Raw genomic sequence first — 14,634 nt, 5'->3', positions numbered from 1 at the left:
CCCACAATTCCTTAGTCTTATTCTACCTCACCCCATAGTTATCACTTCTACTGTACTGAGGAGATGATAGCATGTCACAGTCCCAAAGGAAATAAAATGGACTGACAAGATATCTAAAACAGGGTAGTCATACATAGGTCTTACTGTGGAGAAGATAAAATATTGAATACATTTTTAGATAGAGATAAATTTAGGGTCCTTACTCAAAGACAAAATGCAGCCATTGGTCTTTTCAAATAAAATATAATGGCGTCTGCTTATCACTATTCCTGCCAGTGAGCCTCACTCAACAAAGTTGCAGTCTCCTATGAATGCACTGCAATACTGGAGAGATGAGCGAGTAATGTTGCAGATAGCACTGTTCTCACCTTTAGATAATTTTGCGTGTGCGAGTGTCAGATGATTGCTGATTATCGAACCACTTTACAGTTGATCTGAATCTCATCTGCACTTAACCTCATTGTTCCTGGAGCAGAGGTGAGAGGAATGTCAATTGAAGTGTGTCTTGTGCTTTCTGGCTCTGTTTCAGCTCTCTCTTGCTCTCTTTCCCTCTTTGCCTTTCACTCACACATACATGCCACACACACACACACACACACACACACACACACACAGATACATACTGCATGTGCACACACACATAAGCAAACTCATTCAGAGCTCTCTATCCCTCTCACAAACAAACACACACATCAAGAGCTCCTCTTTCTCCCCAACTAACATGCTCACATAAACATCCAGACTCAGTGCATGTCTATGGTACAGAGCAGACACAGGCCCATGAAAAATGCATGTCCCTTTGCGTGTTTCATGAGAAACACTCATTGGGATTCCATTCCCATCTCTGCTGAAACACCACACAGGAATATCAATTACACTGGCAATTTGGGTGACAGTGTAGGCAGGAATGGCACTGAACGAGAATATGGGATCCACAGTGTCATGATAATGAGAGGGTCACTGTCTCCTGCAGCTCTAGGGCCAACATTGCTTGCGTAGATTATAAAATACACGTTTGCCTGAATGTGATAGTAATGCTATTGAGTACAGTAGGTGAATCATGATTGGATGTTGAGCCAACGAGGCAGTGGAAAAGCAAATAACTTTTCGAGGGAAAGTGGACCAACACCCAACCTGGGAGATGCTTTAGGGTTTGTAATGGTGAGGGTGGGACTAGTACAGCAAGCTGCTTTATAACCAACAAGTGTTCCTAGCATTTCACTTTCACTCAAAATATTTTATGCAAAACTAAATACCTTTTTGATATTTTAATTGCTTAATTTCCCTTCCTTAAACTACAAAGCATAGTTTGTTCCTAGTTTTTTGCACAATGGTGTACTGATTCAAATTCCAGATATTTTCAGCATGTGCATGGATTTTTGTTTTTGCATTTCTTTTGCCAGACAGCCATGAGTTTGCTAATATATAACAGTATACACATACTGTACAATCCGCATATCTGAATGTTCAAAAAATAAATACTAAATCCACAATTGACAGTTTCCTCCATTCATAAAACCAAAAGGAGAATAAAAGAAAGTTTTTGCAATTTTTGTGATATTAAAAAAATCTAAATGTAATTTGTCTTTGGTTATTGATAACTTTTCATAAAAAATAAGCAGCACTCAATCACATCCCCAGAGTTCAACAGCATTAAGATGAAAAAAATGTACTCACTGGATTTCATATTTCTCTCTGTATATTATAGGCTAGTGTCCCTGAATTTAAGCCCAGATACATTTTTTATCTTGGGCATAGCACTTTGAAAATATGATATCTTGTAACAACTCACTCAAATTAGTCTTCAAATTTCAAATGTAACTATACAATACCTAAGAGTTGCACCATACACATTTTATACCCTGATTGCAATGTGTACTTACATGTGTGTATCTATTTGTTTCTTTATAGGAGAATCCTTATATGTGCAACAATGAATGTGATGCTACCACTGAGGAGCTGGCTCATCCTCCAGAGTTGATGTTTGACTTTGAGGGTCGCAATCCCACAACATTTTGGCAGTCCACTTCATGGAAGAAATACCCAAAGCCCCTCCAGGTTAACATCACGCTGTCGTGGAACAAAACCATCGAGCTGACCGACGACATCATACTGACCTTTGAATCAGGCCGACCGGAGCAGATGGTCCTGGAAAAGTCACTCGACTACGGCCGGACCTGGACCCCGTACCAGTTCTATGCCACTGACTGCCTGGACGCCTTCACCATGGAACCCAAGACAGTCAACGACCTCACCCAGCGCACCCTGCTGGATATCATCTGCACTGAGGACTACTCCCGTGGCTACGTGTGGAAGAATGATAAGACAGTACGTTTTGAGATAAAGGACCGCTTTGCCCTCTTTGCCGGGCCTCGGCTACACAACATGGCCTCACTTTACGGCCAACTGGATACCACCAAGAACCTAAGGGACTTCTTCACCATCACTGATCTGAGGATTAAGCTGCTGAAGCCAGCCACTGGAGCCACCATGGTGGATGAGAATAACCTGTCCAGATACTTCTACGCCATCTCTGACATCAAGGTGCAGGGCAGGTAAACCCATTTATATTTCCTACTGGTTTTTACATTGAATCAAATCAAGTCTTGAAGTTTGGTTGCTTCAAAAGCTTAAGCTTAAAAGTCTTTTACAGCAGCTTCAGTTTGCAGTTACTTTTTATACATTTGTAACCTATTTGAAAGGTTTTGACTTTGCTGGTAAACAAACTGATGTTTGCATAGAGTGTTTTTCACCAAAAACCACTGTGTATCCTTAAGGTCTAAACAAACATGAGTTCAAATCCTTCCTCATGAAACATTTACAGAGCTGATATTTCAATCTTTTAAATCGTGCATGGGTTACATCCATGTTTACCTGTTTGCAAGCTTCTTCATCTTTGCTGGTGCATGCTGCACTTCTTTGCACAGTTGTTGACAAAACCTGAAAACTAAGTGGAGGTCTTTTTTTTTACAAAAAGAGCCTCGGATTTTCTGTAAACTTAAATTGTCCTTTGTTAGGGAAAAATACTTTTTCAAATAGCAGGAATTATGTGATGAGGAACTGTTTCAATACTCCTGAGATTCCTGTAGTCCTCAGCATCAGATAAAGTCTATCAATATTGACGGATGTTATGGATGGATTGACAGAATTTATGGCATTATAATTATCACGGAATATCAGTATTAACTGGGGGTGGCCAATCTTGTGCTATTGAGTGCCAACCGTTTGCAGGTTTTTATTCCAAACAAAGACACCGCGCACTAATTAACACTACTCCAAGTAGCGAGGAAGAGCTCATTATTGAGATCCCCTGCTGAGGTGATCGGCTAGAATGAAAACCTGAAGACAGGGGCTTCTCCGTGGTACATGGCACCACCTCTGGTATGAACCAACCTACCCTTTCTCTCTTTTGAGAAAAAGTTGCCTTATCTTGGTGCTGTTCTAATGGTCCAGTTTTGGCACAACAAAATCTGATGTGTTTTCCCATTTCCATAAAGGGACATCAAAAATGTTGCTAATTATGATTTTAGAAAGCACCATCAACTGACCAGAAAATTGAACTGCCACATTCTAAACATGAATGGAATTCTATAAATGCATTTTGATTTTGATGAGGATAATTCTTAAGCGAATCAGCAAGTGTAGCCCAGAGTAAGTTCAACACAGCTCAAATTTCTGTTTTTAAAATTGAATCAAAAAAACTGAATCAGGCAACAAAGGAGCAGCCTGGGCAGATACTGAGCTCTACTCCCCTAAATTACTTATTATAACCCTAACTCGACAAGGACAGAGGGCTGAGATTGCCTCCTGTGAGGTGGGGTGAAGAGAAGAGTTTTAATACATGTCTCTTTGCATTTTTTATTGCAGACACACATTAAGATTCCAGAGACATCTCATAATCCCATAATATATGATTATTGGGTCAGGTAACTTTGGTTACATTTTCAGTTTAAATAACAACATATATGTTTTCTTTTGATTACTTCGACTTTTGATGAATATGTTTGTTACACCACTCAGACAGCAGCCGTGCTAGTAGTGTATAAACGTTCAGTTTTATTCCTTTATTCCTTCACAGCAAAACTGATCACAAAACAGCAAGTTCAAGAGTACAACACCGCACACACACACACACACACACACACACACACACACACACACACACACATGTCTTCTTCTATGGATTCTTGCTGTGTCTTGTAACAACAAATCACTACTCATGTAGCCACCTACTGGCGAGGTGAAGAAATGCATAACGTATAATCAAACTACAGGTCTCAAGGCATTACTAACAAGAACACAGATTAAATTATATATTATGTATAAACAAAATACTTTCAGAAGGAGTATTTCCAAGTGCTACATTCCTCCCCTGCAAAATTAATGTTGTCCTTAACATTAGCAAAACATTTTTGTACCGCATGAACTATGAAAAATCGACGTTTTACTCACAATGGCAACATCTTTCTTTTGAAAGTAAAAAACAAGTACATATTTAAGTTCATTTTACAGGTTTCACCCTTATATCGCTATTGCAGACCCTGTGATATAGTCATATTCTACTCGTAAATGACACTATTAAGCATTTTAAACATTTTACCTCTGAGCAGTTGCAACAATAGTGTAATTATATGCGTTTTCTTCTATACAAGACTATTTCTGTTCATTCATTATCTTCTCCAGAGACTTCTTATTTTTATAGTCTGAAAGCAACCATTGTATTGTTTCAATGCCAAAGCTTAATAACCAACTATCTGGACTCTTATGTCACACATAAAGCAATACTTAGCTTTTGAAATATTAACCACTTTATGTCACCATCAGAAATTTGGTCTTAACTCAGTCAAGTATTACAATCAAGGATCACAGTCATTAACTGAACACAGCTGTGTTATTCTTTTTCCCTTTTTTGTTTTTGCTTCCAACTTCACTAATCTCAGTCCCTTTTTTTCAGATGACACACTTAATGGACAGTTAGTACTCTGTTCACAAACAATTCTACTGTGTCCACATTTCCTTTTATATATATATATATATATATATATATATATATATATATATATATATATATATATATATATATATATATATATATATACAGTCCATGTCCAACCTACAGGCTGTCCTTCAGTAGTATCCCATGGAAAAAAGTGGAGGATAACCCAGATGTGGTCCAAACATCTGTGGAGGTGGCCAAGGCATACAGTATTGTCCATATCCTGGGGCCAGTGCATTGACATACAGTGGGTTAGTGTGAAGCCCCACCACACGATGTGTTGGATGACCTAACGAGTTGTATGTCAGTGTTTCTCTGGATCGTCTTTCCCTCTGTGAACGACGTGGTTGCATGTCAGTAAGTTTTGGCTCCTGGTTGCCAGTACAGTCTGCAGCTGGAACTGTCTGTGGCTCCTCTTCTGTGTCAACTGTAGTAATGTCATTTTTGGTAGTGTCATTGTCCACAAGCACTGAGGCTGGAGACTCAACTCTGACCTCCTCTGTTTCAGCCTCGGTTTCAGGCTGAATTATTTCAGGAACATTTTTAGGTGCAACATTTTCCTCTCCAGGCTGGTGGTGATGGTGCCTCAGTCTATTAGCCCAGTTGTATTCATCCTCACTTGAGCTCTCCGAGTTCCCTGATGGATCTTTTGTTTTTTTCTCTTTGTGCCTCTTTGTTTTTTTAATAAGCAGATTTTTTTCAGTTTTTTTAACTGGTTCCTGCAGTGGTAAAGCATCACAGGGCATTAACATGTTACGATGGAGAATTCTGCCTCTCCCTGTGCCACTTTCAGACTTGACTTCATAAACTGGGCTGTCTTTCCCCTTTTGGGAGACCACAATGTATATTTGCTTTTCCCAATATGAACGCAACTTCCCAGGCCCTCTTCGTTCCGACATTTTTCTCACAAGGACTCTGTCACCTGGGTAAAGCACTGCACTTTGCCTCTTTTGATCATAGTATGTTTTTCCTCTTGCTGTAGTCTTTTTGATAGTTTTGGATGCAATGTCATAAGCTTCTTTCATTTGTTGCTGCCATTTTTGAACATATTCCTCATAGGAGTTACATCCTTCCTCCTCACTTATCCCTAATATTACATAAATTGGCAAACGTGGCTTTCTACCAAAAAGCAAATAGAAAGGGGAGTAACCCGTTGCTTCACTAGTCGTACAATTGTAGGCGTGTACAACTTTGCTCACAAAGTCACTCCAATTTCCCTTTTTCTCCTCATCCAAGGTCCGCAGCATGGATAACAATGTACGATTAAATCTTTCAGCTGGGTTCCCTTGTGGGTGGTAGGGGGTTGTTTTAGAGTTTGCAATGCCTGTGTATTTTTGCAGTTGCCCGAATAAATGGTTCTCAAACTCTATGCCTTGATCATGGTGTATTTTAGCAGGGAAACCATATTTCAGAGCAAAATCGTTAAAAATCTTGTCTGCTGCCGTTTTGCCTGATTTGTTACGGGTTGGGTACGCTTGGGCAAACTTGGTAAAGTTGTCAATAATTACCAAAATATATTCATACCCTCCCCTGCTTTTTCCAAGGTGAAGATAGTCAATAGAGATGGTATCAAATGGTGCTGTAGCAGGTATATGACACATGGGAGCTCGGGCAAGGACCGCAGGTTTCTTTTGGTAGTTACATTTACACACTTTTGTAATAAAAAACTCAATGTCCTTCTGCATCCCAGGCCAATAAAACCTCTGTCTAGCCAGGTGCAAGACCCGTTCCACCCCGAGGTGACCCATTTTACAGTGAAGATATTTGTAAACCAACTCTTTGTACACTTCAGGAAGCACAAGTTGACTACATGTTGCCGTTTTGCGTTTCAACAAACACTCTTTAGAAACATAGTCTTTTCCACTCATGTAACTTTCGTCTTGTCTGGTTTCTTTCCCGACTTTTTCAGCTGGATCACATAGGAAATAGCGGTGTCTTGCAGCTGTGCCTCAGTAACTCTTGCTGTGTTATCTTTATGTTTGACTGGGTATCGGCAGCTATTTCTTGTACATGTGGGCTGCAGGTCACGGCTGAGATCCAGTCCACATCATGTTCTTTCTGATTTTCGACTGCATTGAATATTGCACCTAGCACCTCGGGGCCACACTGCTCTGTGCATTCAGCCATTAATGCATCCATACTCAAATGTGCCCGGGACAGGAAGTCCGCGTCCATGTTTTTACGGATGGTACTTTAATGTCAAGTTAAAGTCAGCCAGCTTGGACACCCAGCGATGTCCTGTTGCGTTTAGTTTGGCTGTGCTCAGGACATAAGTAACAGGGTTATTATCGCTGTATACAGTTACAGAGGGAGCATAAAACAACTCTAAACCTGTCTGTAACCGCCCACTTGAGTGCTAAAAACTCCAGTTTTCCCGAATGTAGCCGGTAGTTTTTTTCTGCTGGTGTCAATGTCCGTGAGCCATAGCCGATGACTCTCAGTTTGCCTTCCTGTCTCTGATAAAGGACTGCTCCCAGTCCGCGTCAACATGCAAAATATATGGATCCTCAAACCTGGGATAAGCCATTACAGGTGGGTTAGTCAAGACATCAACAAGATAGTTCAATGCTTTTTGGTGTGTGTCAGTCCACTCTATTTTCTGATTTGGAGGAGCTTGTCCTGCCCTCGCTGATCGAAATGTGTACTTAGACTCAGTACCTTGGGTTAAGTCTGATGAGAGTAGGTCATACAGGCATTTTGCATGACGGGAAAAATCCTGCACGTAACTCCTATAATAACCCAGGAACCCTAGGAGTTTACGGAGTTCTCTGATGTTGGTAGGTGATTTTGCTTTAAGCGCTTGCACTGCAGCTACCTCCTTATTGTCCATCCTGTAGCCGTCAGCTGAGATCACTTTTCCAAGATAACGCACCTCATTTTTAAAGACGTCACATTTATCCGGCTTCAGCTTGATTCCCCAGGCTTGTTGACGTTTTAAGTCTGATCTCATATCTTCAACATGCTGAGAGAATGTTTTGCTGTATACCAAGACATCCTCTAAATAAGCGATACATATTTTGTCTCTGAGTCCTTCAAGGCTCTCTTCCATACTGCGCTGGAAAGCTGAGGGTGCATTAGTGAGGCCAAATGGAATCCGGTTCCATTCGTACAGCCCCCATGGGGTTGTGAAGGCGGTAAATTTCCTGGAGTCCTCGCTAATGTTTCCCTGGTGGTAAGCTTTGCCCTGGTCTAGTACGCTGAACCAAGCATTCCCACCCAGACCATCAAGTATCTCCTGGATGTGCGGTATGGGGTGCCTGTCCGGGATTGTCTTTTTATTAAGCCCCCTGTAGTCAATACATAGTCTCAGGCTTCCATCCCGTTTTCTCACGCAAACCACAGCAGATAAATATGAGCGTTTGAAACCTTTATTTAACAAGTCCTGTATGTGGGCTTTTACCTCGTCATACAGTGGTCGTGGTATAGCATTATATGTTTTAGCTACTGGGGTATCATCCTTCAGCTCAATGTCCATTTGTAGGTTTTTAATAAAGCCAACCTCATTCTTGTCCCTCGCAAATGCACTTGACTCTTCTCTGAGCATTTGCTTAACGACTGTTTGTTCACTGGTCAAGTGGTCCAAGTTGACGGGAGGATCCCACTGTTGGTTTTGGGGATCTCTCAGTGACTTTTCCGTGGTACAATTAGGTTGAGCTGGGGCATCTTCAACAGCTGGCAAGTGATTTCTAATCCCTCTTCCAAAGAAAGATTCTCTTCAGGTTCAAAGAGCATTTCAGTTTATACTTTGACATCTGTTTTTACAGGGCAGTTAATACACTTGACATGTCCCCCTGGGACTATAGTGGACGTGCGTCCGGTACTGACTGGGTAAGTAGTGTTGTCATTGGTAGCTTCCTGGATCAGATTTAGTTGTGCCTCTGCCTTTCCTGAGCCTAGTCTTAGTGACTGTCTGAGCATAGCTACTTTTTCACTGGGATGCACCTGAACTTTCTCATCTCTCATTATTTCCACAATGGCGTTGAACCCTATTATTGGTCTTTGTACTACGTCCCTGCTCAATAGCACTGGGACTATTACCTCTTCAGACTCTGATGTTTGGCCTTTTGGGTCACACAGATTGAGACTAATCTTGACCCAGCCCTGAAAGGAGATCTTTGAGCCGTTGGCTATTCTTAAGTCCAGAATTTCGTCATCATTTAACAAGTCACTGATTGGATGGATTTCTGTATCTTTTGGGACTTCCATGCCTCACTCATGACTGACACTTGTGCCCCTGTGTCCCACAGACCTAAAGTCTTAACCTTATTCATTTTGCACCAGACAAGACACTTTCAGCCTACTAGCTGTGCTACTCGTTTGTATTTTGTACCAGCGTCACCTGAATGAGAGGATTGGCCTGTCTGTTTTTCATTTGACTTTAAAGGTGTAACATGTTGAGGAGTGGGTTGTTTTTGCCTTTTCTTCTGCCTTTCATGCAGATGTACAGGCTCCATCGGTGGGTTTAGCTTTGCGTGTTGGTCTTTTTGGGACATTGTTATTGAGGTTATGGCGTGTCCCCCAGTCACAACCTCCGCCAGTTTCCCGCCGGTTTTTGTCCCTCCCCTACTCTACACCCTTTTGCCCAATGTGTGTCACTGCCGCATTTTAAACAATGGTTGCAGCCAGACCAGAAAATCTAATGGTGTTTCCCCAGGTCCCTGCACAGCTTTTGTCAGTTGTTGGTACAATACAGTCGCATCATTTTCTGCATAGTGAGCTCTGAGTATTTGTCTAAGGGTAGCAAGGGTGAGGTTCTTTTTCCCCTCCAAATAACTCCTCTGTTTCAATCCAGGCCTCACAGCACGAATAACTGCTTCCACAATTTCAAATTCAGGATAGCATTTTCTTAGCCCACTTTCACTCTGATGTTCCAGGCTACTAAAGCTAAGAGTGTCCTTTGAGGTAGACTCACCCACATGTCCATTTATTTTGAAGTCCTTTCTAAAGCCCCTTGAGGAAGCGTAGTAGCTGTTGCTCGTGGACTCTCTGCCTCCGCGTTGAGTCTCATTGTGCCGCGCTGTCTCCAGGGGTCCTCCTTGCTCCAGCAATAACGGAAATGGCGTGCCGTCTCGTAGTCCTTCCGATGCGGGCTGCACCAAATGAGCTGCTCCCACGTAGTCAACCGCAGGTGCGGAGAGTGCCGCTGCACCCCCGCCGCCCGCATACGTGGACACTGCCGCTGCTTCCCCGCCGCCGTCCGCTGCTGCTCGCGCATCCGCTGCTGCTCGCGCGTCCGCGTAGTCGGTCACCGGGTTGCCCCGCAGGTTGTCAAGCAGGTTGTTCAGTTGCAAAAGCACAGACATGCCTTTGTCCTCTTTCTCTAAGAGCTCGGTGCGCTCACAAAAGTTTATAACGTGCTTAACCAGTGCACGACGAGTTTTACCTGAAATGTCTGCTGAGTCTTTACCAAGGGGGTAAGCTTCGCTTTAGAACGCGAACCTCCGATGGCGCCATTTTGTTGCTACAAAGCGATCACCTCTTGTTAGCATTACACTGACCGCCATTTTTTTTTTACGTCACTTGACTACGAATAACTTTACATCTGAAGCGTTTAAAGACTCTATTGTCCATTGTTTATTTCTAAAGAAACACGACAATGTATAAAATGCTCCATTACCTTGTACCTCACGTTATAGCTCTGTAGCAGACGTTATAAATATAATATAAGCTAACGATTGTGTCATAACCAAGTGACTTACTGTCGCACAGTAGAGGAATTACCGTATAGTACAGGAGAAGCTTGCAGGCAGTTTCGACTTACATTAGCTGTTTAGGTTTAATTACTAATGTTAACTAGCATGTTAGTTAGCAATAATTAGCCTATGCTTATGTTATCTCCTTACATATACCTACGCTCTCCGTCTCTGTAAGATTGGAAATGATTAAGATTTCTCTTGTCACAGCTACCAGAAGACTTTCAGACACGTTGCTCACGTCACATTTACGTTGTCTCTGTCAGTTGGAGGCTGCGCAGTAAAGCAAGAGATCACCGGAAAAGTGCTTCTAATAGCCTTCACTGGTCTTCTTCTATGGTTTCTTGCTGTGTCTTGTAACAACAAATCACTACTCATGTACCCACCTACTGGCGAGGTGAAGAAATGCATAACGTATAATCAAACTACAGGTCTCAAGGCATTACTAACAAGAACACAGATTAAATTATATATTATGTATAAACAAAATACTTTCAGAAGGAGTATTTCCAGGTGCTACATTTACATCACTACTAAACATTGTATAATTACACAAAGTTTGTTATTGTAATTAATTAACTCTTTCAAGATGTATTACACCCACAAATATCACAATCCACAATTCAAACACACATTTCTGCAATATACAGTGGTCTCCACTGCTAAGGTTGTTAACAGAATCATGTGATACAATGTTTAATAATGTTTTTTGTTAGTCCAATGGAACCAGTTCAGTTTAGCTTATTTACCTTCACACAATACAGGGGACATGGAGGACACAAGACAGCAGAGAAAAGCTATAAGAATACAATACATGAAGATATAGAAATTGAAAGTGTTTTTATTTGTTTTATTTTTTGTCAGATGTAAAACAACTAATGTGGAACCTTATGTGAAGCAAAATTTAGCCACAAGTCAAGTCTTTGTGCACAAGTATATTACCATTAGCTACAGAAACAGGCAGGTTTAACGGTCTCCCTGAAGACAAAAGACTTGATTTAGGTGAGACCGATAAAGTAGTTTTGAAGTTTTATTGCTCATTATGATGATTTAAGGGCTCTTTTTAGAGAAATGTCCTTAATTTTTTAGTTCTTCTGGATCAGGGGTCACCAACGTGGTGCCCGTGGGCACCAGGTAGCCCCCAAGGACCACATGAGTAGCCCTCAGGCCTGTTCTAAAAATGACAATTGATATTATCTGTTTCCCACCTTGTTAAGTCATTGTTGATAATTATTGTGAGAAATCATTAACGTGATCAGTGTCTTCACATAAATGAGTATCATTAATTATTAATAATCATATATAACTATCACTAATCATTAATAATCATATATAACTAAAGGCAAACTGAGCACATTTGTTATTTCAGAAGAGTGTATCAAACTGGAAGCCCTTCGTATGACTCAAAACCCATAAAGTAGCTCTCAGTTTAGAAAAGGTTGGTGACCCCTGTTCTGGATGAATGATTATAAGAAACGTGAACTGTGTTTTAGGAAGGGAACCTTTTGTGTGGCTAATTTTATTTCTATAGCCTGGTTAAGGAGACAAAGTTCTTTTTTGCAATGTAATGTTCAGTGTAAAGTTATCTTCACGTAATAATTAACACATGAATAACTGTATGATTAATTGACAGCACATGATACGTATATGGCTTTAGTTTCATTAAAGCTGCACTAAGTGTGGGCGCCTGGGTAGCTTACCTGGTAGAGCGCGCGCCCATATATAGAGGTTTACTCCTCGACGCAGCGGGTGCGGGTTCGACCTGCGATGATGATGGAATCATGCATTTGCTGTATTAAAATGTTTGTAGAGCTGATGGGGACTGCAGAGGTGGGTGATTTCTGTTGGTTTGTTACTGCTCTTTCACATTACACATACTAATTTGATTCATTGTTGATATAAAAGATAAATATTAGTGCAGCTTTAATTAAAGTATGTAATCTCTTTGAATTTGGGTACTCCTCCATCTCCACTTAAGGTAAAAGTTTTCCTAATTTTCCGATTTTAAAACCTACATTTTCAGTAAGATTAAGAAGACTTCCTTTGCTTATGTCATTAACGCAGCTTGCAATGTTGCAGCATATAATATATTCATCAGTGAGTCATTAAAATGCCTCTGTGAATTTCAGGGAATGGAAACATTGTCGTTTCATGATGCATGGAAATGGCCCACATGGTAGCCATGAAGCCTCTACAGCTGCTCTCCAAATGGGACCTGTGTTGCTTGCTGCAGTTGGTTTATATGAGGATAACTTGGTTGGTAATGACCCATCAGATGGGCCCTCGGTGAATTGAAACAGTTAGTCCCTAATTAGAATTCAGTCGACTTCAATGGCAGATTAGAACCATTAGCATGTTGGCTAATTGGTAGGAGACTAATCTTGTAATTAAGAGCATTTGCAGCTGATTAAATGGTAATCATCAGAGACACATTAGTGAAACGTGGAGACAATCAGAATTGCCAGGCCGTGGTTCCAAATATAGCCTTGCCCTGTTTAATAATAAATAGGTTGATGGTTTAATCTATGAGGTTTCCTTTTTTGAGCAAGCTATTTTTGCTGCAATTTATGCTTTAAATAACATTAACACATTTTAAGACATCTCTAGTATGTTTTAATAATATGTGACTGCTTGTTGCAAGTCACTGAACATGAGCTGTCATAACTGCAAAAAACATGACACAACACTTCATGATGTTTGATGTCTTTGATCACATGCCATGAACACATGCCATTCACTCATTCATTCATAATGGTGCAAGTTATATTTGCTATTTAGCCCTATCAGAGAGATACACATTGTGCAGTCAGACACACTCTTCCAATGTTCACACTCATACTGTAAACATGAATTGATGAGTTCTAAATTGCAAGGCTTGCTACCCAGCACAGAATAGCATCTCGTTAAAAAAAAGTGGCAACGGGTTGGATGGGAGGAAAATAAGCTATTTTGCTCAATTTCCCATCCTGCCCCTGGGCATCAAATTCAATTTTCCCCCAAAAGTTTGCAGTGAGAAAGAAAAGAAAATAAACATGCGATTTTTGTCCAGAGGTGGATCAGTAACTCACTCGAAAGAGGGTGATGGAGACGGGTGGGGAGAGACTGATTAGAGTTCCCACCAGCCTCAGCAGCCTTCTGGCTACAACCAAATGTGAAAGCCTTATCACAGAATGACCATCCTGTCCGAGAATTCCCAGAATACTCCACAAACACTGATTAACTTTCAATCATATGCTGAATATTTGCAGTGTCAGGTAACCTGCGGATATGTTCATGAATGTCACAGCTCTGAATGGATAGAGACCGGCATGCTTTAGAAACATTAAATTATATTTCCACAATAATCTGTGAATGGTTTTGCCTCATTGTACACTTATATTTCATTTTATGAATATGTATATATTATATATTTCAGAAATGACAAAAGTAATATGAATTTGCCGAGTTTGTGTAAGGTTCATGAGAAGTTTTGCAAATATATATAAACTTTTGTCACAAATTAATAAATCATTTAATTTGGGGAAACTGTTGGAAGAAAAATCAATCATCATCAATCTGATTTACCTCTAGCTATAAGCAAAACACTTTTTGAGGATCATTTTGTAACTTATGAATGTTTTCTATTTTAACTGTTGTCACTTTAAATACCTCAAGAGGTCATGGTGGTGGAATTTCACACAGAGGACCGGAGCTTGTGAGCTGCCATATTTTTTCTTCTCCATTTCAGTAACACACATCTAAGCCATTTCCACTGCAAACTTTCTGCTCACTGCAACCCCCACTGTATTTCACAGTGAATAAAGCAATGTATTTGGTGATTGATCACGTTACATCCGTCTCGTTTTCCGATGAGTAGAAAGCTGACCCTGAACAATTGAGGGAAATATGCACACACAGGGGAGAGACGAGACCATGGACAAGAGTCTGAGAAATAAGTGATTCAGA

The 14,634-nt window shown here is 40.7% G+C and overlaps 1 protein-coding gene across 4 annotated transcripts in view; it reads left to right on the top strand.

Moving 5' to 3' along the window:
- LOC114564999 (netrin-G1) overlaps positions 1 to 14,634 on the top strand; it is a 93,440-nt gene that overhangs the window by 33,586 nt on the left and 45,220 nt on the right. For all 4 annotated transcript variants that reach the window (XM_028592766.1, XM_028592769.1, XM_028592768.1 and 1 more), the window contains exon 3: positions 1,912 to 2,555. In XM_028592766.1, coding sequence (XP_028448567.1) covers positions 1,912 to 2,555 — 644 coding nt within the window. The remainder of the gene's footprint in view (positions 1 to 1,911; positions 2,556 to 14,634) is intronic.

Source organism: Perca flavescens, chromosome 12 (genome assembly GCF_004354835.1).
Source record: "Perca flavescens isolate YP-PL-M2 chromosome 12, PFLA_1.0, whole genome shotgun sequence".
NCBI classification, from domain to species: Eukaryota; Metazoa; Chordata; class Actinopteri; order Perciformes; family Percidae; genus Perca; species Perca flavescens.
The sequence above is the reverse complement of the archived record's forward strand: the minus strand, read 5'-3'. Positions and strand labels throughout refer to the sequence as shown.